At 55.9% G+C, this 21,093-nt stretch overlaps 7 protein-coding genes across 7 annotated transcripts; 6 read left to right on the top strand and 1 right to left on the bottom strand.

Annotated features, from left to right (window-relative positions):
• Positions 1-2,036: 2,036 nt before the first annotated feature.
• B0H18DRAFT_823216 (uncharacterized protein) lies at positions 2,037-2,315 on the top strand (the record flags this gene model as incomplete). The annotated part of the gene is made up of 1 exon (XM_048039320.1): positions 2,037-2,315. A coding segment is annotated over one exon (279 nt), but the record flags the coding sequence as incomplete, so codon positions are not given.
• Positions 2,316-3,917: 1,602 nt separating this feature from the next.
• On the top strand, positions 3,918-5,451 carry B0H18DRAFT_331103 (uncharacterized protein). Its single transcript, XM_048037631.1, has 3 exons — positions 3,918-4,465; positions 4,522-4,614; positions 4,662-5,451. The coding sequence occupies exons 1-3, from the start codon at positions 4,056-4,058 to the stop codon at positions 5,200-5,202; spliced, it is 1,044 nt and encodes a 347-aa protein (XP_047893799.1). The 5' UTR covers positions 3,918-4,055; the 3' UTR covers positions 5,203-5,451.
• A 1,937-nt stretch (positions 5,452-7,388) lies between these two features.
• Positions 7,389-8,362, top strand: B0H18DRAFT_1005296 (uncharacterized protein). The gene is made up of 4 exons (XM_048028555.1): positions 7,389-7,406; positions 7,471-7,750; positions 7,822-8,271; positions 8,295-8,362. The coding sequence occupies exons 2-3, from the start codon at positions 7,514-7,516 to the stop codon at positions 7,870-7,872; spliced, it is 288 nt and encodes a 95-aa protein (XP_047893800.1). The 5' UTR covers positions 7,389-7,406; positions 7,471-7,513; the 3' UTR covers positions 7,873-8,271; positions 8,295-8,362.
• A 2,430-nt stretch (positions 8,363-10,792) lies between these two features.
• On the top strand, positions 10,793-12,631 carry B0H18DRAFT_1005307 (uncharacterized protein). The gene is made up of 5 exons (XM_048028556.1): positions 10,793-11,201; positions 11,251-11,439; positions 11,493-11,594; positions 11,734-11,758; positions 11,920-12,631. The coding sequence occupies exons 2-5, from the start codon at positions 11,267-11,269 to the stop codon at positions 12,214-12,216; spliced, it is 597 nt and encodes a 198-aa protein (XP_047893801.1). The 5' UTR covers positions 10,793-11,201; positions 11,251-11,266; the 3' UTR covers positions 12,217-12,631.
• A 481-nt stretch (positions 12,632-13,112) lies between these two features.
• On the bottom strand, positions 13,113-14,731 carry B0H18DRAFT_1005309 (histidinol-phosphate aminotransferase). The gene is made up of 3 exons (XM_048028557.1): positions 14,059-14,731; positions 13,741-13,997; positions 13,113-13,692 (listed from the first exon to the last, which is right to left on the bottom strand). The coding sequence occupies exons 1-3, from the start codon at positions 14,605-14,607 to the stop codon at positions 13,236-13,238; spliced, it is 1,263 nt and encodes a 420-aa protein (XP_047893802.1). The 5' UTR covers positions 14,608-14,731; the 3' UTR covers positions 13,113-13,235.
• Positions 14,732-14,968: 237 nt separating this feature from the next.
• Positions 14,969-19,106, top strand: B0H18DRAFT_1005310 (uncharacterized protein). Its single transcript, XM_048028558.1, has 6 exons — positions 14,969-15,434; positions 15,517-15,761; positions 15,812-15,926; positions 15,977-18,406; positions 18,462-18,779; positions 18,839-19,106. Exons 1-5 carry the CDS (start codon positions 15,291-15,293, stop codon positions 18,723-18,725), a joined length of 3,198 nt encoding a protein of 1,065 aa, XP_047893803.1. The 5' UTR covers positions 14,969-15,290; the 3' UTR covers positions 18,726-18,779; positions 18,839-19,106.
• A 397-nt stretch (positions 19,107-19,503) lies between these two features.
• B0H18DRAFT_1005316 (WD40-repeat-containing domain protein) lies at positions 19,504-21,054 on the top strand. The gene is made up of 6 exons (XM_048028559.1): positions 19,504-19,584; positions 19,637-20,059; positions 20,116-20,204; positions 20,269-20,610; positions 20,662-20,889; positions 20,954-21,054. Exons 1-5 carry the CDS (start codon positions 19,533-19,535, stop codon positions 20,848-20,850), a joined length of 1,095 nt encoding a protein of 364 aa, XP_047893804.1. The 5' UTR covers positions 19,504-19,532; the 3' UTR covers positions 20,851-20,889; positions 20,954-21,054.
• Positions 21,055-21,093: the final 39 nt, after the last annotated feature.

Genomic DNA, 21,093 nt, shown 5'->3' on the forward strand with positions numbered 1-21,093 from the left:
TCTTGTTGTCTCCGATCCCGCTCGGACTTCGCGACCAAACGGACCACGTTGACGCAAGCCGTTCCGGGACTTCGTACCCTCAAATGCGCGACCCTGCATCATCAGGCTAGAGCGTGTTGTCGAAGCTCAAACTCCTGTAAGAAGAGTGGCTAGCCTGTCTACGAGCATCTGACTTGGCAACATCAGTGTTGTCGACATCTGCCTGACGCGAATACCGAATTCAGAAACAAGGTAACACCTCAAGTCGGGCAAGCGCGGACAGCCTGAGATGTAGGTGATTTGCAAATCATCGTCGTGACTTAAGCATTATGGCATGGTACGGGGTGAGACAGATAGGTTGGAACACGACTGGGATCGCGAACAGCATCAATTGTTCCATGCCAACCCCCTGCCGGCATGGCATCTGTTTTGCAAAGGAGGTGCATGACAACACCGTCATGGAGAGCTGCTGTCCTCGAGCAGAAATGCCTCAGGTGTCTCGACTCGGTGCATATACGTAGAAGGACAGAAACTGTTCAGCACTGCCTTCGTTCCCACACATCACTACGTGTACTCGTAGTACATCAGGGCCACTCAAGTGTACGCCTGAATCGCAGATCTGCGACCTGGGACTCATCCTCGTCGCTTCAAATGGCAATCAATGCGAAAGTCGTGTTCCGCCTGTTGTGTCGCCTCGGATTCCGAGGGAGGTTGCGGAACCCACAGACGCGATCCACATCTGATCGTAGCACTTGTATCGTGTATCCCGCGTGTATCCATAGATTGAGTTCTATGTCTGCCGGGGAGCCGGTGGGCTATGCACCATTGAATACTGAGCCTCCTCCCGTCTTCTTGGGTCGTGTCCTCGACTTGATGGCTGTGCCATTAGTTTACTAGCGTGGCTACGGCTAGCCGACCTTGTGTGGCGGTGCTCCTGGGTCTTCGGAGCTTCATGGAGGCGCTTGACTCTTGAGCAGGGGCGTAGTGTGGGCGGAATCTGGCTGATGAATCTTTACGTTCGTACCGCACAGCGCAAATCCCAACCGCTCGCAGCGCTGAAGCGGGGTGGCGGAAGTGCTGGTCCCTGGGATTGTCCCACATCCGTTGGATCGCGTTGGATCGCGTCGTACGCGGCGGAAGCAAACGGTGCCTGGAGCTGACAGCCATAACTGAGTGGCCCATCTGAGATCAGGCGGCGTCCTATCACATGGCCGAATGGCTGGGTGCGCGCTCACAGATCCGGATCTGTCTACATATACCAATCGACTCAGTCACGGAGCAGCGTCTGCGCGCAAGACCCTCCTTCTGCCTTCCCTCCCCGCCATCCTCAGCCCAAGCCATGAATCCGCCCTCTTCAGCTGCGCGCTACCCACGACTTCCCGCCCCCACGAGCACCCCCCCTACGGCCACCACCCGACCCCTGCCGGCCAGGATAGTAATACGCGTGCAGATATAGTGCCGCGCACCTTCGGCTACATGCATATGAACGACTTTAACGATAGCCCGGCCTTGGGTTCAGCCCTGTCGCATCCCTCAGGTTCCTTTCTTACGCCCCACGCGTTCCCTTACTCCCCCGTGGACGTCAACGGGATGCCTACGCAGACGCCACATACGCGTCTATCGGTCGACCCAGCACTAGCGGGGACCTCCAGTGCCTCGTCGCACAGGGCGGCTCTCCAATTTACCTCCACCCAGTCAACTATGGACCGACCGATTACTTCGGCGGCCTGCAGTACGTCGTTGTCGTCAGTCATGCATTAGTCGGTCTGACACTCGGTCAACAGACCATGCTATCCACCGTACAATAACGACGACTGGTCAGCGCTCCAGTTCGACCCTACCTTCAACCCCACGCCTCAGCATTCCAACTCGTACGCTCCTTTCTTCCAGAGTCTGTCTACCCGTCTAATATTCTGAGTAGTACGCTACCAGAACCGTGGGGGTTTGAGACCTTTGAGCCATCGCCACCGTCGAATATGCAGATGTCACCCGTGTCTGTAGATGAATCCCCGTATGCTGCATCGTCGGAGAGCTCGTCGAATTCACGAGCTGTTATCTGCCAATGGGGCCAGAAGTGTGGCGCCACCTTGGACGACCTGACTGCGGCAGGGATCGCGCGGCACCTGAAGGAATATCACGTGCACGTCTGGGACAACCGGTCCCGAGGGCGCTGCGAATGGCACGGCAGCCCGTGCACCAACACCACGATGTTCTACGCTTCCTTTGGGAAGCACATCGCCTCAGTGCATCTCGGGGCGACTGCGCGACCGTGCGAAAAGTGTGGGGAGACCTTCGCGCGTGCGGACACGCTTGATCGCCATATGAAGCTCTACTGCCGTTTGCGCTGCAAGTAGGCGACCCTTGTTGACTGCTTTCCCGACGTTCGGTGTGTTCCATCCCCTTCCATGTGACCGCTAGTATTAGATTATGCTGACTTGGTACGTCGCCAGGTGTCTTGTCGACCCCGCGCCTCCCCGCCTTATACTCGCCCCGCTCCGTACGCGACATGGTCTGCATCCATCTGTCCCCAGTACCTCATTCCCGGGATCGGAATGGCTGCAGGCCTTCGCTTACGATTCTTCTCCCCACCCGCCTCGCTCCCCATCCTCGCTATGCAGTACTACTCCCTGGATTCTCGCGCGCACTACTCCTCGCTATGCTACTCGTCAACGCATCTCTATTCCTCGCTATCTTGTAACCTCTGTAATCATCGACAGCCATCCCACTCAACCGCTTTCTCATCATGACTACTCGGAGCGGGTGACATGACGCCAATCCGATATACCTGTTATACCTCGAGGACCCCTTCCGTCCGGACCATTACCCTGATTCAACCCTCCCGCCTACTGCCTAGCGAAACTCGGCTCAAGGCCCGCCCTCCACGGACCTCCAAGAGTTCGTCGTGCTTCATATGGCTGAGTGATCTCACTCGAGGCTGCACGTATCATCGCTTCTTCACTAGGTTGGGTTGTGCATGAGGGTCATGAGATGCCGAGGTTTCTGTTATCTGGTCCTGGACGCTTTGCAACGCCGGACGGTGATCATTGTAGCCATGTAATTCTGATCTGATCACGTCTCTCAAACTCGTCTGGACCTGTGCAATGCAATATTTAGTTAGTGGCGAACGAGAAGATACGGTGCACCGCCACTGCTCCGCGCTCTCAGGAGCATTGTCGCCTGCAGCTGGCGATCCTTAAGTTGCCTAGACTCGAGATCTCCCTCGGGCGATGTACACCGCCGATCCGCCTCAGTCATTTGTTCCACGAGAGCGGGATGCACGCACGCGTCGGCGCGGCCACACACTATTGATCGTACGTACCTTAATCGGGAAGCCGATGCCGTGGCTCGTGCCCGCTGGCTCTCGTCCTCGTCCTCGTCCTCCTCGTCCTCGTCGCCTGTCTCAGTCACATCCACCTAACATACCGCAGTCGCCGCCTGCTTCAAGTCGCGCGCCGCATGGACCAGGAGAATGCTCCCCAAGAGCCGCTTTCGGCCTCTCACGCGCGGAGTGACGCCCATGATACACCGGTGCTTACCGGAGGAGGAGGAGGGTTGTCCGCGCCCGTCAACCACGGACTGGCGACGCGAGCGAGCTTGCATCAATCCTTTTGATTTCAAATGTCTCCGCCTCGCTCCCTGTCAGTGTGAGCCTGCTCAGATTGGCCTGACGAACCCGGCCTTGTTTCACGCACGCGAGCCGGTACCTCCACTGGCAAGCACTTGTCGTCTCGCTCGTCGCGCGCGTCGAGGATCAGAGAAGCGTCCGCAAGATACAGATACATCGCTTTCACCAGATTCATTCCCTCCGTGGAGACCTTGCTGGGGAAACCCGGTCCCACTCCAGTGCGCGGGCCACATCAGATCTGTGGTCCTACTGCGATTCAATGTTGAGTTCTCGTTAGCGACTGTGCCCGGGGCTCAGTTCATTGGCCGGTGCTGACTTGCAAACAAGAACTGCGACGGGATTTACGCTCGCGCAGCGGTGATGTGGCGCACAGTGGTGCATTTAAACAGGCCCGACCGTGGTGGACGGATTCTCGTAACTCTGGCAAATCCCCGCGACGCCCCACCCTGTCATGTGCAGCGACAGCGGCGCACAACCTTACGATGGCGGCTGCCCAATTCAGGGCTGGACCGCCCCGGAAGACGCCAACCGTCGGGCGTTGAGTATCTCACGGACGGCTCCCCCCAACAACGCGTCCATATTCACTGACCAACCGCAGGCAACCTCTATCCCGGGCCCGCAGTCACTCAGCTTCCCGGGCTACGGAGAGTATCCCGGTGCAATAGACGCGAGCTCGATGAATTCATTTGCCCCGGCTCGTCGGGCTAATGAATACGGTGGACTGTTCACCGCGCCCACTGTGCCCACTGCACTGGGCATGCCAGGCTCTTCGGGGACTTGGATGGACCCGCACATGCCGAGCGCTGACTTCGCGTCCACCTCGAACCTTAATCATGGGCTTGCTGACTACGTGTCGAGCGGGTATGTATTCTGTTGGCCGCTTCGGAGTATATGCTGACGTAGTTAATATTTGGCAGTGCAGACATGGGTCGGACAGGCTCCACCGTTATACCAATGCAACCTTCCATGCGAGCGGACTACGGCCAGACAATCGATGACTTCGGGATAAGGTAGGCTGTCCTTACAGTTAGCCGGGCACTTTCTGACCAAGACGAAGACACGGCATGCCACACGACTCGGACCAATTATTCGATACCTTCACTGGTCCGGGCTGGGCGCCAGCCAACGTCCGCCGTTCGCTGAGCTACGGACATGGCGACCCGCCACCGTTTCGACCAATACCGTCAATGTATCAACCACACGCTGGCGGCGACCTTCTCCCGCGTTCCAGCACGGCGCCTCCGACTGACGTGCGGCCGTCAGGAGGTCCTATGAGCGGCGGGCCCGTAGGCGAGCGTTGTCGGTGGGGCGGCCAATGTCAGACGATAATAACAGACCTCACCGCCTCCGGGATCAATCGTCACCTGAAGGAGTGCCATGTGCAGCCTTGGGACGACCGGATGCGCGGCTACTGCGAATGGGAGGGAAGCCCGTGCAACAAGAAGCTGCAGTTCTACTTCGGCTTTGGGAAGCACATCGCGTCTGTCCACATTCGATCAACGGCGAGCAAGTGCGAGATGTGTGGGCAAATCCTGGCGCGCGGAGATACTCTCGATCGTCACGCTAAACGCTTCTGCCATGGACGCCCCCCTGGCTAATGATAGGTACGCGAGCGACTGCGTTACAGGTGAGCCTTTGTTGTGCGCGTAGGCCAACAGGGAAGATTGACCGTTGCCAGCAGAGAGGCGCCGCTTAGTGTGCGATGCTCCTCTCCTCTCCATTTCACAACAATATTCCGCGATGCACTGGATGATTCCCCTTTCTTGGAGACAGCGCGGGAGGCATCAAGCAGCTCGGCTACCAGGAAATTGTTGTACAACACTACGCCCTCTTTGTCTGGTGGTTCTTCCGCGTTTATTACTCCATTTTTTACGTTGCGATCACGATGTCGCGGACACTGGACTGATGAAGACGCACGACGATCCTCCAGGATGGTAGGACGATCATGAGCCTTCCATGCTGTCGTATGGACTTCACCACCAGCAGGTTCACTAGCTCCCCGGCACGATAGTGCCTGACGGCTGGCGGTGGTGCGTCACTTTTTACGACGCGGCCTGGGGACGCTCACCACCGTGGCCCTGTTCCGGCGCACTCTTCAAACCCAGGATGCATCGATGGCGGACTTCATCCACCTCACCCTGGCGGCCGCGGCTGCCCTCTGAAACCACACCCCTCCGCATAACCAAATGCGCACGTCTTCGGTTTGCTCAGTGGCTTGAGAAGAAGATAACACCGGCAACAGCGCCTTCATTAGTACGTTACACGGCATGACCCTGACGGCAGTAATATCCGTCGGTCCCACCTCGCTGTGCTAGTCAGGTGCGTTCTACTAGCAATGCCCGCGGCCAGGTGCCGTTGGCCCACCCGCAGTCAACTTCGCCCGCGCTCCAGCGTGTACCAATCCACGGCGGGAATGTAGATTATATTTTTGACGGTGAGATTGTTTACTTATTTACGGAATAGAATGGCCCGGGTCTAGGGCTGCTGGGGCTGCCTCCGAGTGGGACTCAGACATGATGAGATCTCTCACTTCGCTTTCCACCATCGCTGCGCCTCAAGTAGTAAAGCTACTATCATGCCGATACTTGAGTTATCGATGAGGAGTATGTGGTTGAGTCGCAAACCACATGTGAGAAGTTGTGATGGAGAATCGGGAAATTGACATCGGGCGAGGCGCGCGCGGACGTAGTAGTCTCCAGTTAGTCTCCAGAGTCACGCTGCTGGAACCCCTTCTACGTCCTAACCTTCAGGAAAACCGAAGTCCTCTATTCCGTGTCGCGAGGGTGGAATGAACCCTCGGCTAGGGTGCTCGGCGTTGGCTGGGGATTGCATGTTTGGTCTAAGTGGGCGGCAAAGGCGTCTTCCCCGCCAACCGATGGCACGTTCGAATTCAGTGCACGCATGGTCCAGATCCTGCCTGTATTGGGCGCACTGTTCCGCAGAGCTCTTTTATCTGCCAGCCATCTATTCGCATAAGGACCGGCGTCCTCGGATTACCCGCCAAAGATGGACCGCGATTGTATTCAAGTTCGAAGTTGTCACTTGATTGTCACGACCCTAATACTTACGGGTGACTGTCCACCCTCGCGTTCATATATTCCTGCCGCTTCCAGGACAGCGTGGCGTCACATTCCATGCTTGCTGCATGCCCGGGGCGCGAGGAAAGCTGCAGCCTGCGGAACTTTATAACGACGTCGTTCATATATCGCGCTAACTCTCGTCTCTTCCCCCTGCGTCTCCCTGTGGCACCTCGAAGATCAGACACATCGCCAAGCGTATAGTCTTTGATCACGGCTGCATCCAGACACTTCCGCAGAAGCAGACGGATTCGACACACGGCTATCCCACCATGGTTGAAGGCCGTTCAGATACCTTCGGTGACTCGAACTTCGGGATGCACGTCCACGACGGCGACTTCACTGGAGAGCTGATCCCGTGAGTATCTTGAAGCGATTGAGCTGAGCCTACGTTGACCCATTCAGTGCGTCATGGTCACCGAACGAGGAATACGATAGTCGCCACCTACTACCTCCCGTTCCCGACCCGTGGTTCAGGTTGGGGTCCAGTAGTTATGTGCTCCCCGAACCCATCGCTGACCCGTACGTGTCCATTGTCAGTTACTGTCTTTGCCCAGAGCTCATGATCGTGTTAGCATCTACCTTCCTTCAGAGCCTGGCTCAACTCACCACTATGCACAACCACCGGATCACCAATCGAGCAATCGCCATGCACGCTACGCAGGCCCTGCCTGCGTCGAACCACAATCGTACTCATGGCCGCCGCCGGATGACGCAGAGGCTGCCTTTAATAGCATGTACCTGCAGCCGTCATTCATCCCGCCGAGAGCAGTCCATTCGAGTACGTACCTTCGTCCATTTCGAACTCTATCGGTCCTGACTTTCCGTAGGGATGAACCGCCCCCTTGCCTCCAGCTACTACACGCCGTGTGCCTGGGGAAGTCAATGCAGTGTCCCTCTTGACGACCTCACTCCAGCAGGGGTCTCACGTCACCTGAAGGAGCACCATTTCCGCGACCCGGCGAAGCCATGGCACCCCAAGAACCGTGGTCACTGCGAGTGGTGGGAGGCAGACGGTCAGTGCAACAAGGACCTGAACTACGCCAGCTTCGGGAAGCATGTCGCGGCGGTGCACCTCCAGAGCACCGCCAAGGCCTGCCCGCACTGCTTCCAGATCTGGGGAGGGCGGATTCGCTAGAGCGGCACATCAAGAATTACTGCAGTCGCAGCGGCCGCTGCGAGAAGAAATGAGGGCGTTCTCGCCGACCGGTGCGTCCACGGCGTCATCAACGACGTGACACATGGCACTGACACGCCTTCTACAGGTTTTCCCCTGAAGGGTTCGTGGACTGCTGCTGTACTTTTAGTTGCTCGTGTTGTACGTCCTGTGCCTTTCTGTGTATGTCTGGCGAGTTCTCGGGGGTCTTGCGGTCGATGCGTGTTGCATTATACCCATACCGCGCGTTTATGAGGGAATTTGATTGTATCGGGATGTGTGCATGTCGTATAAGCACGAGACGTAGCACATGTCGGTTTTGTCGCGGACCTACCTTACAGATACGACGCTACTAAGAGTGATTTGAAGCCTGCCAGTGCCACGTATGGATGCCTATATCGATGTGGCTTCAATATCCTTGATGATTGCCAGATACGTCCTAGTGAATGTCAAAGTATGTCCGGCGGTATATGGCGTGCGAACGAAAGGCATGCTGTAGGTAGCCGACTCAGGGCTTACAGTGCTGGGCCGTGGCCCCGGACCAGCGTGCTCCTACTAGTGGTGCGCCCAGGGGCACCCGGGGTCGGGGTGCCGTCACGTTGGGAGCGAGGGTGCGCCACAGTCGCCACTCACTTGCCGCGAGGATGATCTCGATCTTGTTTGGTCGTTGTTTGCTTATTCTATTTCATGTCGCTGAGGGCGGAGCCCCATGAAGACACTACATACACTGGATCTACGCCGTCTTATCCTCCTGATTTCATCGCGTAGAATAGCCGTGCGGGATATAAGTTCGGGCCGAGTGTGAGTAGTATCAGAGAGCGAGATCATGAACAGTGAAAGTTGGCGTCGGTGTCCGAGTCGTCTCGCACGCCAACCGTATCCCTCCGTGGTGTGACCGTCTACCCCTCGTCGCCCTATCCTTAACTCTGTGTCTCCACAGTATGCGGGTGTTGTGATTTTGCTGGAAAACCGGCTCCATCCCGGGGAGTCGGCCTTGCTCCTCCTCCCCGAGCCCTCGTGCAGAAAGATCTCGATCTCACCTCCACCGCCACATCGCGATTTGGCGCTGGCAGGTACTTGCCGGCATGGCAGTGCACTGTACAGGCACGGTGCTACGCAGTGATTCCCCACCGACACGAATGGCGCTCCGATCATCTGGACAGTGCTCTATGACGTCCTCGAGCTGTGTCATTTCCCGAGCTGGCGGACCCAGTACAAGAATTGTAACTCGGCATTAGTGGTCAGGAATGTTCAGGTTCGCCCGCCGTCACCATGTAACGCTGACACGCATGCACTTCGAAATCTGCAGGCTGCGCATCCGTCTTGTACCCCCAGGCGATGTCGAACGTATGCTTGACAGAAATGTCCAACTTGAAGCGGCACTGAGCTGCGTTAGACGGGCTTGTAAACGGCACATGAATTGGTGGCAAGTGCGTACTGTCGCTGCGCTCCAATGTCCTCGTGCTTTACATCTCTGATCCTCCGTAGTCGGTGCCGGCATGCTGACAGTATGGGCGGAGATGAACATTGATACCAACCTCCAAACGCGGACTCGGATTCGCGAAATACCGCAAATTCAGTAGTGAGTCCATGTTATTGCTCCGGGTAAGTTGAGCGTATTCCACCACCGGAGTACTCTGGCTACCATTTCAACTATTGCGTGCACCTACGCTCAGACACCAGTGCTGTGGAGGCCAGCGAACCGATATTTCCGGATTGCCGACCTAACCTACTCATTGTCTTTCTGTCACATGACGGAGCACGGGGCCCAGCGCGACCTCCAGCGGTTCGCCTTCCGCGAAGGCGGAACAGGCTTGTCAGCGGCTCGCTCGTTTTTCTTTGTCTCAGACATACGGCCCCTCTCCCCCCTTGCTACATTCTCCGCGGATATGGCCGGAAAACATGCATGCTGCTCAGCATTCGTCAATGGTAGCCGGTCGAAGGTAGCGCACTACCATTGCCTCCGTCGATGGTTCCTCCCTCAAGCATCTATCAGCTCGACTGATCATGTGTTCGCGGTACCGCTGACGTCAGTCGGTCATTCCGGCCTTTTCAGGCATGATCCGTTAATCAATACATCATAGCCGTTCTGTGCCTAGCTTCGGAGGACTGGGGTGAGTCTTCTTCATGCGCCGGCCTACGTTGTTGCGCGACTTGAGATGATCGCTGCAACGAAGCGGAAAATACGCCGGTACATCTCAAACAGGCCTCGCCGTGCGACATGAACTGCTTGCGAGTATCGCTGTACGAGGGAAGATTGTGAGTGTCCATAATATGATATCGGAGGACAGTGTCGTTTACACACAATCACAGTATTCTATCGCAAATGCTCGTGCAATGAAGAGTCCACGTTACCGATCTCTCTCCTCACAGATCGATCGCTGCACGAATGCACGCCGAGACGGCAGCCTGGGCCTCAACGTGAGACACACGAGCTTAGCATTGTACCTGCAGTAGCATGCCTTCGAGTATTGAATGGGTCTGCTCTCGGATACCAGTAGTTGGTATGAAGAAAAAAAGGGCACGTCAATGTGGCCTGAAAATACTAGGTATGAGTTGAACACCCAATATCCAAAAGAGACTTTGCCGCTCATCTGCCGCTCTCCGCGAGTTCTCGGTATTGACATCATCAGGTATCATACCAGCGAGGGCCCTCTTGAACAACACTGAAACTCAATTGTACGGGACTGCTACGTAAATCACGGCCACAGGGCTATACGTACGACAAATATGCGCGCTATTCTGTAAGCCATCGAAGTCTCACATGGTCTGGTCATTGCCTCATAGTTCTCACCCAGTCGCTACGGTGCTTGGCAGGTGTCTGCTTCAAGTTCAGCACTCCAACAGCATATGCATGCCTCCCGCTACTGTCGCACTGAGGTCATGGCGCGCTCATGCATCTACACCGCCCTTGCGTAAGTCACACAGCCATGTCACATTCTTGGCCCCGGATCTACGTAAATGGCAAACTGCCATTAATTGGCTCCGATCTGCTGTCAATCGATCCGGATCGATGATGTTCACAAGCTTCACGGACTGCGTTTGCGCTCATATGCGTACGGCATTCGCGTTGGAACTACAGGAAGCCGGTCAATTGACAATATGCGACGAAAGAGCTGCCGGCGTTGCAGACTGTCGGAATATGAGGCGGTAAAAACTTCAAAGATCGATGGTGACAGCGCTTCCATGCGCCGTCCCACTTCGTTGGCGTCAGAACTGCTCCAGACTCAGCAGTGCTAGCTCCTCTATAGGCCCGACATTCCGCTGTCAGTTCCGCAATTCGGAATACCTATTGAAACGGCTGATCGCAATCAACTTTGGGGCCGAGTTCGCGAACAAGAGTTGCTTTAGATAGACCACGATGGTGAGAGGTGTATAAAACTGCTGTGGGAGAGAGCTCATTCCATCCCAAGTTCCATCGAACTCAACATGCATCCGTATAACAACGGAAACATCCCTCCGGTCGATCCCAACGCCTACGACGATGGGAACATACCTCCGGTCAATCCCAACCCCTATGGCAGCGGGCCTGGATACGTGCCAAGGGCGCAGCCTATTGCACCACAATACTTGACTCCACAATCCACGGCGAATGGCTATTCGTAGGTTTTCATCGCCTGATAATCATGACCACTGGGCTCACATCTGTTCCCAGTAATGCTCCGCATCAACCAAACGTTTCAGCTACTGGTGACAACGGACCCTTTTTCCAAGCGTATGAATTTGGGCCTATCTCCTACGACGCGATGATCCCACAGTGAGTCGCCATACTACTTTTGGTCGGAGTAGATCTTCATGGACGGGCGCGCCAGGCATTCTCCGACATCCCCGCATGGGATGTATGGCACGGGTTGGTACCACCCAGAATCTTATGTTCCGGTATCAATTGACCAGAGGTACGTCCATGGATACGATCTGCACGTGTCGGAAGCTGATAGAGAAATGTGAAATAGTCGCTCTTATCACGGACACCAACATGGTCAACCTTCGCAGAGCACGACGAATCACGTCCACGGCAACCCTTCAAGTCCCCAGTATCCCACCACACATCAACTCTCCTACACCCGGCGATTCTCACGCAGTGCAACTGGGACGGCGGTTCTTGCGGCGTCGCATTAGACGATCTTTCGCCAGCGGGTATTTCGCGGCATCTGAAAAGCCACCATTTCGGCGATGATTGGCAGCCGAGGGCCCGCGGACTTTGCCGCTGGGGCACTGGCTGCCGTAGAGACGAGATGAACTTCGAGAGCATGGGGAAGCATGTGGCGCAGGTTCACCTGGGAACCACGAGAAAGCAATGCTCTCGTTGCGGAGGGATGTTTGCTAGGAACGATGCTTTGCTTCGCCATCAACGCGAGCACTGCGAACTTGGACTGTAGGGCTTTCTAATTTCATCATTGCGTACTGAAGTGCCGCGGATGTCCAACACTCACCAAATCCCCGTTTTCTCCTTGTAAATGGGGTTCTGTCCCCTTCCTCCATTTATCTTGCTTCTTGCGTATCCCTGTACCCACGCTAGACAGTCTAGCACGCGTCTTCTTAGATCTCATTCCCGTTGCTTCAGTGCATGTAGCCATAGCCTTTAGCTGTTTTTTGTCAACCTACCGTGACGAGTGTCCGAGTCGTGCGCATCTTTTGCTTTATCAGCCTTACTCAATGTCGATCCGAGTCTGGCGTTGCGGAGATCGGACTGTAGCCGGCTGAACCTCTATTGCGTCCCACGTCAATGTCAAATAGTAGATACGTACTGAATCGCGTGCAACAATGTATGTGTGCCTCCGGCTGGACCCACGAGGATTCTACAAGCACCCTCAAAACGATATCTCGATCACCGATCATGATCGTGCATATTTCATCGAGTCATGAGGATGAGTTCAAACACTACTAGTACTCACCCCTGATTTACTGGTTGAAGAAATACACCTTGAATGTACGCTGCTTCACCTCCCGCTGTTCCTGACATGGCGTACAACATGTTTCCCCTCTAGGATCTTCTCGCGGCATAAAGTGAAACGCACTGAGGCTCGGAAGAAATAATGACCTCACCAGGAAGCCACATGGTCCACGAAACTAAGCTTCAAGTTGGCCTCACAATCGACATGCAAATCCATGTGCTTTTTTCTTGGCTACACGGAGACACTCAATATACGTGTGCTTTGCGCCGAATAAGCTTTCGGTTACAATTCTGTCCTTGGTTCAGTCTTGGTTCTCTCCGATGAACCGGCAAATCTATCCAGCTCCGTTGAGCGCCTGGCGCCCATACTGATGCATGGCCTGTACGGTGGTCACCGCGAGCATGTGCTCGAGCAGTTTGTTGACACTATCATTGAATGCATGTCAATAACTTAGAATAAGTCTAGGCCGATCAGGCGAACTCATGTACAGGACCACACATTCTTTACAGCTTCTCTAGCATCTCCCGGAGCTTGCGTAGTACTACCGCGTTTTCCTCCTTGCTGCCCACAGTAATGCGGAGGCAGCCTGCACACCCAGGCTCGCCACCCCGGTATCGGACGACGACGCCCTCAGACTCCGCCAGCGTCTTGTATATTCGCTGTGCCCGCGTGCTGTCAGGCTGGCCCGAGCCGCTTTTCTCCAGCACAGGAACCATGACGAAGTTCGCATGATTTCCGCCAATCGCGGCGCCCAAGCCCAGGGGCGCAAGTTCGGCAAGTCCCTTGAGGAGGACAGCGCGCTGTTCCACAAGGGTCGCGACCTTCGCGCTCATCGCCGACACGGCAGAAGGCGACAGGGCAGAAAGCGCTAGGGCCGCAGTGGGTGCGGAGATGTTGTATGGCGCCTTCGTGTTCATGAGAATTTGCACAAGCGAAGGATGGGCAAAGGCCATGCCCAATCTGCGAGAGCGTCAGTGCGGCTCGAGGTACAGACAGATGTCAACGAACCGAATAGCGGCGAGCCCAAAGCTCTTGCTGAGCGTTTGCATGACACAGAGATTCGCGTACTCGTGCAGCAGAGGGACCGCGCTGCCTTCGCCGGCGAAGTCAATGTAGGCTTCGTCTACGACGACGACGCCCTTGAACTTTTCGTAGTCTAGCAATTCCCGCAGGGCCGTGAGGGATATTAGCGTGCCGGTCGGGTTGCCAGGCGAGCACAACATGATGAGCTTGATGGACGGATCCGCATCGACCGCTTTCTTGATCTGCGTGGGCTATCAGTTCACAATTCACAGACAGGCGGCATCGCCTCGAGGCGTCTCACACCTCATCGACTTTGAGCGAAAACCGCCCGCGCTCCGCGCCCTCGCCAAATTCGCCACTCAGCTCTAGGGGAACCTTGACGACCCCGACATCATTCACTTGCGCGCAGACGGCGTACATGCCGTAGGTCGGCGGTGTAGTGAGTATCTTTTCTCGTCCGGGCGCGACGCATACCCGCATGAGCAGATCGATGACCTCGTCCGAGCCTACGCCAAGGAAGACGTACTCTGGCCCTGGTAACCCTCGCATGGACGCGAGACGTTCCCTGATGGGGTCATTCCGCGGTGACGGGTAGCGGTGCAGGTCGAGCGAGAGCGTCGGCTGCAACTCGGGCTCAAGGTCGGGGACGTCTGGGTGTGCATCGCCGTTGGCCTGCAGAATCGAGTGCCCCAGAGCATTCTCGTTGGCGTCCAGGAGGATGCCCTCCGAGTAGTCATCTCGTGCGCAACGATATGGTTGCAGCGAAAGGATATTTGGTCGGATGACCTGCTCGATGTCGAAGTGCGCGGGCGCCTTGGGATAGAGCGATGGTGCCAGACCGAGGATAGTCATCGTGGAGGCCTTGTCGGTCTATCCGCCTTGCTTGTCCGTGGAATATGGTGGATGAGAGCGAACAGCGGTTGCTAGCTCGCTGCTAAAGCTCTGCTCGTAGTCACTGATCATGACTCGAGGAACAGACCTGTGCTTGGGACACGGAGAGATTAGATAAGATTTTCAGTTCTGCATTTCTTCGGATCACTTCCATCAGATAGACTTGTATACAGTACGTACTATGATACACTAGCTGGAGTAAGTATCTTACTTACGTTTCTTACTCGCCGTTGTTACCGGCTCAGTACCTGTTTGAATACCACGTGTACAACTCGACACAGCGCCCGTTTGGCGCCCGTTCCCCAATGCATGACCGTGCATTCCCCGAGTATCCTCAGCGACCTGCGAGCGCAGTTGCATACATCGCCTCCCTTTGCTTCCTCACCGCCGCCAGCATCGCAGCAGCGGGGGTCCATAAAAGCGCGAATTAGTTGAGCTGCCGCAAGTGCCACTAGGGACCCGCACTCGATTAAGGGTCACTCCGAGCAGCTGCTTCTGGACAGGCGGCGTCCGCGGTTCAGCTTGTAGGCTTAGCCAGCAACCTTTCCCCTATATCATCTCGACGACGCCCTCCAGCTCCTGGATCCTGGCAGTCCCCAGTCAAAGGCTTTGAGAACTCTAACTCCTCGTTGTCTACATTCACCATGATGAAGAAGAAGCATCAACCAACCGCCCAAGATCTCTACCGCGCGCGGAAGCAGCGGGAGGAACAAGAGAAGGATGCGAGGCTTCCACCAGGATTTATCAATCACGGCAATACCTGTTTCATGAACTCGACTTTGCAAGGGGTGAGCATCATCGTCGTTTGTCGTCACTGCCGTCGCTGTCTCTTGTACGGTGCATTGACCGCTAAGACGTTTCCGGTGACAGTTACTAGCGACGGAACCGCTGCACAATCTCGTGAAGTTCCAGCCGCTCACGCCGACCTTGCAAAGCACATTTGGGTCGTCTATTGTTGCGAAGCGATCGCCACAACTGACGAATGGCCATGGGCTGGGGGGCGAGTACGAGCACCCGTGGGTGGAGGGTATGCCGCTGGGGGATGTATTCTCCGATGTCATGAGGAAAGCTTGGGATATACAAGAGGGTCGTACACGACAAAACATGAGTCCGAAGTGCGTACACCGACTTGATCTTCAATGGAGACTGACGGTTATATGTCTAGGGAAGTGCTCTTCACCATCGGGAAGAAGTACGATCAATATTTGGACTTCCGGCAGCAGGACGCGCATGAATTTCTCAGGCATATGCTCGATGCGATGCGCATGGAGGAGCTGGACGTGAGTACAGTAATCATATTTCTACGCGCTTTAGGTATAATGGTCCGCAGATCATTAAGCAGAGACAGCCTCCACCAAAGGGTTCCCGCAAGCGTGCCCGCCGCAAACGTACATTACCGCCAGCGCCGCCGCCGGACCCCGGCTCTGTCGAAGAGGAGAAACTGCAGTCCTTTGTTGACATGCTGTTCGGCGGACATCTCGCGAGCATCCTCGTATGCGAGAAGTGCAAGAAGGTCTCGCTGACGTACGAGGAGTTCAACGACCTCAGCCTGAGCATCAAGCCAGAGGACTACACCAAGGACCGGAAGCGCGACCGCTTCAAGCAGTTCGCGCGGAAGCTCAGGGGACCGTTCCGGCAGCCGGGCGCGCGCTCGTCCTCGGTGCCACCGACCGATCGACTGCGGCGCAGCATAGAGACGCCTACACACGAAGAGGAGCCGCCGACGAACGAGGGCCCTAGACGGAAGAGCTTTGACCACACGACGGGCGAAGAAGTGGAGCAGGAGGAGCGGGAGGAGGCGCGGGACGAGGTGAAGGAGCTGGTGCAGGTGGGCGGGTCGCCGCCGTCAGCCGCCGTAGACGAGGCGGAAACGGGCGCGGAGGCCAGCGACGAGAAGGACGATCAGGAGTCCGACTTGAAGGGCGAGGAGGGCAAGAAGGACAAGGGGGATCACTGGGGCCGACTCGGCAGGCGGCTGAGCGTGTCGGTGAGGATGAGTATGAAGGCGCTGGACCCGGGTAGTCCCAGTCGATCTGTCGAGCGTGGCCGGAAGGTCCGGCACAAAGACAAAGAAAAGGAGAAGGAGAAGGACAGGGAGGCCGATAGGACACCGGCGCGTGTCGCCGAGGCGGAAGCCATTCGCACGTCCGCTGCTAGTGTGGGCAGTGCGTACGACAGTGGGTCAGATGCCGGTGACCAGTCTGATGCTGCTCAAATGCGGCTCGGCTCCGCATCCCCTACGCCATCGCCTCTGTCCAATCCGCCGATCACGGCCGCCTCCCCGAACCCCCGTTCGCACAATATTCGGCGTCTCACGGGGCTCAAGGGCAAACGCAAGAAGAGTCTACGTCCTCCTAAACCGTCACGGGAAGAACAGGCGTATCTGCGGCAGCTTTTGTCGGATGTGCACGTTGCATCTAATAATCCTTTCACGGCACTTCAGCAAGCCATTGCGACTGGTCAGACCACTACTGCTACCGCACAGGCCGCGTGGACGAAGTTGGGACACCTGCCCAGCATTGAGGACTGTCTACGGATGTTCACGGCTGTCGAAATACTCGACGGTGAGAACATGGTCGGCTGCCATCGTTGTTGGAAAATTGCACACGGCCTCTACAAGCCTAGGAAAGACGATGCAAAGGACAGGGGCGAAGACGAGGACGAGGACGAAGCTGCAAGCGACAACGAAGGCGAGGATGAGGACAGCGGGAACAGTGGTTCCTCTGACAAGCACGGCGACTTGGACTCTGTGGCAGCGCAGAAAGGTGCCGCGTCTGCTTCTGCTGACACGTTTTTCTCTTCGCCAGATTTGTCAGGCGATGGTCGCGTGTCGTCTGCGTCGACGTCCGCGCTCCCCAATACGCAGAGTGCCAGCTCGCTGTCGGATGCGCCGTCTGACAACACGTCGGTTGTATCTGCGCCAACGACCGTCTCGACAAGTCTGTCCCTCGCCACAGGCGATGAGGAGAGGCTGGAGAGGCTACATGCGATAGGCCTTGTCGGGCGTACGAAACCCATCACCTACGGCGGTTTGCCCATCCCGTCGATCTCGACGACTGCACCCGAGTCGTCCCCCTCGCGCTCCGTCCCCTCAGCGGACGATGCAGCGCCAGATGGTGGTGGCACACCTCGCAGACCTCCAGCGAAACTTGTTGAGGTCTCTCCATCAGACGATGACCTACTGACGCCGAGGGGCAGACGTCGCTCCAAGACGCCGGACGGGTTCGATGCTGAAAGCGATTCGTCGGCCAGTAGCTATGAGTCCGACACTGATGTCTCTGCGAGCACGTCAGCGTACTCAGACGCTGCTACCGCGCCGTCTGTGTCGCTTTCGCCTGCCGTCTCCCCACGCGCCTCCACGGATGACCTGCCGACAGCAAGACCTCCCGAGATGTCGCGGGAACCTGCACAGGCTGACCCGTCATCGCCAAAGGTATCAAAGTCGAAGCAAGTGGTTCTCCGGCGGATGTACAAGCGTTACCTAATCGCAGACGCACCGCCTATCCTGGTTGTCCATTTGAAGCGGTTCCAGCAGACGTCCAAGACGTACAGCATGTCGTTCTCTGGCGCCAGCGGCGTCAAAAAGCTAGACGAGTATGTATCCTTCCCAGAATCTCTCGACATCGGGCCGTTCCTTGCACCGCGCAGAGAAGATTACGGACTTGACGAGGATGGGAAGGTCAAGATCAAGCATGCGGACAAGGAACAGCGTCGGTGCATGTACAGCCTGTACGCAGTGGTCGTTCATATTGGCAATATGGTGAGCAATAGGGTTCGTTGGTCTTCTTTGGAAGCATGTCGCTAAAATATGCTAGCTGGGTGGTCACTACATTGCTTATACTGCGTTGCCGCCGTCGCATTCTGCGACCAGTCCCCCGAGCACGCCTGCCGCAGACTCATCAACGTTGGCATCGGCATCTGTGTCCAGCTCAAGTACTTCCGATCACGGGCACGGGACGAAGCACCAGCAATCTCCGCCGCGCCAGTGGGCCTACATTAGCGACACCGTGGTGAGGCTAACGACGATTGAGGAAGTTCTCAAGGCAAAGGCGTATATCTGCATGTACGAGCGAATCTAAACCATAGAACCTCCGTGATCGGCAGGACGAACGGACTTCCAACTGGACATGGCAGTATGTTTTGTGTCATTATACCGCCTCACGAACTTCTCACTACTACTGTATTGTGATAGCTAACTTATAGCCCCGAACTATCTGTTAGAGGTACCTTGTAGCAAGCTATCTTCCACCGTACTTATCTACCGGCTTTGAGTGACATTAACACGACCTCATGACATGTAATACAGGCATCGTACGAACACTGACCAATTGAATTGTAGAATTACGAATCCGCGAGAGTTGCTGCCGCCGGCGGGATCTGGATGACACGAATTGGTCGCAGTAGTTCAACGTTCAAACGTTCAATTCTTGCGACTTCCAGTACATGTCAATCAGAAGATGTGAAATGTGTTATAGGCACAACCGTATGGTTGCCTTGCTTCCAATCAGTACCTCGCGCTCTTCGTGGATGCTCGAACTCGGAGGTCCGAGTCGGCCCTTGGATGGCCCGGGACCGTGACGCGGTTACATTCCATACCTCACAGCCAACTTCTTACAGCGGTCATAATGGAAGTGAGCAGAAGCAGTGTGCACATGCACAGCATAGACAGACAGTGAAAATTCTCGTACCTCTGTTACACAAGTTGGCCACCGTGCCAGCCAGGCTGGGACGGGGATTGGACAGGGCATTATGTTGCGGGCGCCTAACAGTTGTACACAACGCAAGATGCGATCTTGACGGGACGCTCTGAACCACGTGATACGGATCGACTGCCCGGTGCGAGTCAGCGCTGTTCATTGTCGACCATATTCTCCTGAATATTATCCATGATGGGGGAACCCCATTCTGCTGCTATACAGCTGGTTGATCAGCTGGAAGGTTTGGAATAACATTCACATAACTTGGAATCTACACACTGAGCGCGTCGCAGGTCATGATGATCGCGCTTGGCATGTTGCGTGGAATCCCAAGCGACCAATACTAGCATCATGTTCGGCGGACAAGACAGTACGGATGTATCACTACCACTCGAAATCAACAACAGAAGAAGGGGGCAGTGAACTGGTGTTTGCGCACAGCACCACCATTCCGACGGGTCACGCGAAGACAGTCCGCGCGATCGCGTGGTCGCCGTCAGGGAAGACGCTTGCTACGGCGTCCTTCGACTCGAACATCGGAATATGGGCACAGGACGAAGATGAAAATGCAGGTGATACCACAGGAGGGGACGCTGAATGGGAATGCATGAGCCTGTTGGAGGGCCATGAGACAGAATGCAAGAGTATCGCATATTCGGCGGGAGGGAACTTGTTGGCGAGTTGTAGCAGAGACAAGACAGTATGGGTCTGGGAAGGTAAGCAATCTATCTGCGATAGTCACATCGCGATTGACGAATTTTCGTGTACGCAGTACACCCAGACTATGATTTCGAATGCATGGGCGTCCTGATGGAGCATTCCCAAGACGTGAAATGCATCGCCTGGCATCCCACAGAGGAGGTCAGTCATCGGACAAAATTCTCGACCAGTGCTCCCGCTCACCAAGCGCGTCCCACCAGCGCAGATTCTCGCATCGGCGTCTTACGACGACACCATAAAGCTCTACCTAGATGACCCTTCGGAGGACTGGTATTGCTTCGCGACGCTCAGCGGACACGAATCTACCGTGTGGTCGCTCGCGTTCTCACCCGACGGCCGGTTCCTTGCATCGAGCTCGGAGGACTTGACGGTGCGCATCTGGGAGTGTGTGCAGGAGCACAAGTGGGAGTGCGTCAAGGTGCTAGAGGGGCATGAGCGCAGTGTTTACTCCGTCAGCTGGGGAAAGGGCAAAGGCACTGGCGATGGTTCGCTTGGCTGGCTGGCGAGCACGGGCGGCGATGGGCTTATTCTCGTATGGGAGTTGAGCGTAAGTGGGCGAACTGCTTACCCATATAACATCCTAACATTTTGGTTGTAGGTTGCATCTCCTGCCCAAGGTGGTGGAAAGAGTACGCTCTCGGAAAAAACAATTGCACGTCTGCCCTCTGCACACGATGTCGCGGATGTCAATAGCATCGTATGGTGCCCAAGAGAAGGATACGAGGACATGTTTTCGACAGCGGGTGACGATGGAATAGTGAAGGTATGGCAGGTGAAGCCCAACTGAAGCAACTGTACCACAATCCATAGTAGCAATAGACTGAATGTACGTCTCTACCCGTATTGTCCTTCTAGAAAAAAACTGACTCCTGCGACGCACGGCCCCGCAGTAGGCACGATATGTATCGATAGAACACAAATTCGCAGCTGCACACATCCTCTCAATGATGAGCGATAGTTGCCGGCTAGCACAAGCCAACACTCAGACTGTCGGGCGTGGGCGTCAGGGTCTCAATACACCGAGATATTC

The sequence above is a fragment of the Fomitopsis serialis genome, assembly GCF_022376445.1.
Source record: "Fomitopsis serialis strain Sig1Antser10 chromosome Unknown B0H18scaffold_30, whole genome shotgun sequence".
Lineage (NCBI taxonomy): Eukaryota > Fungi > Basidiomycota > Agaricomycetes > Polyporales > Fomitopsidaceae > Fomitopsis > Fomitopsis serialis.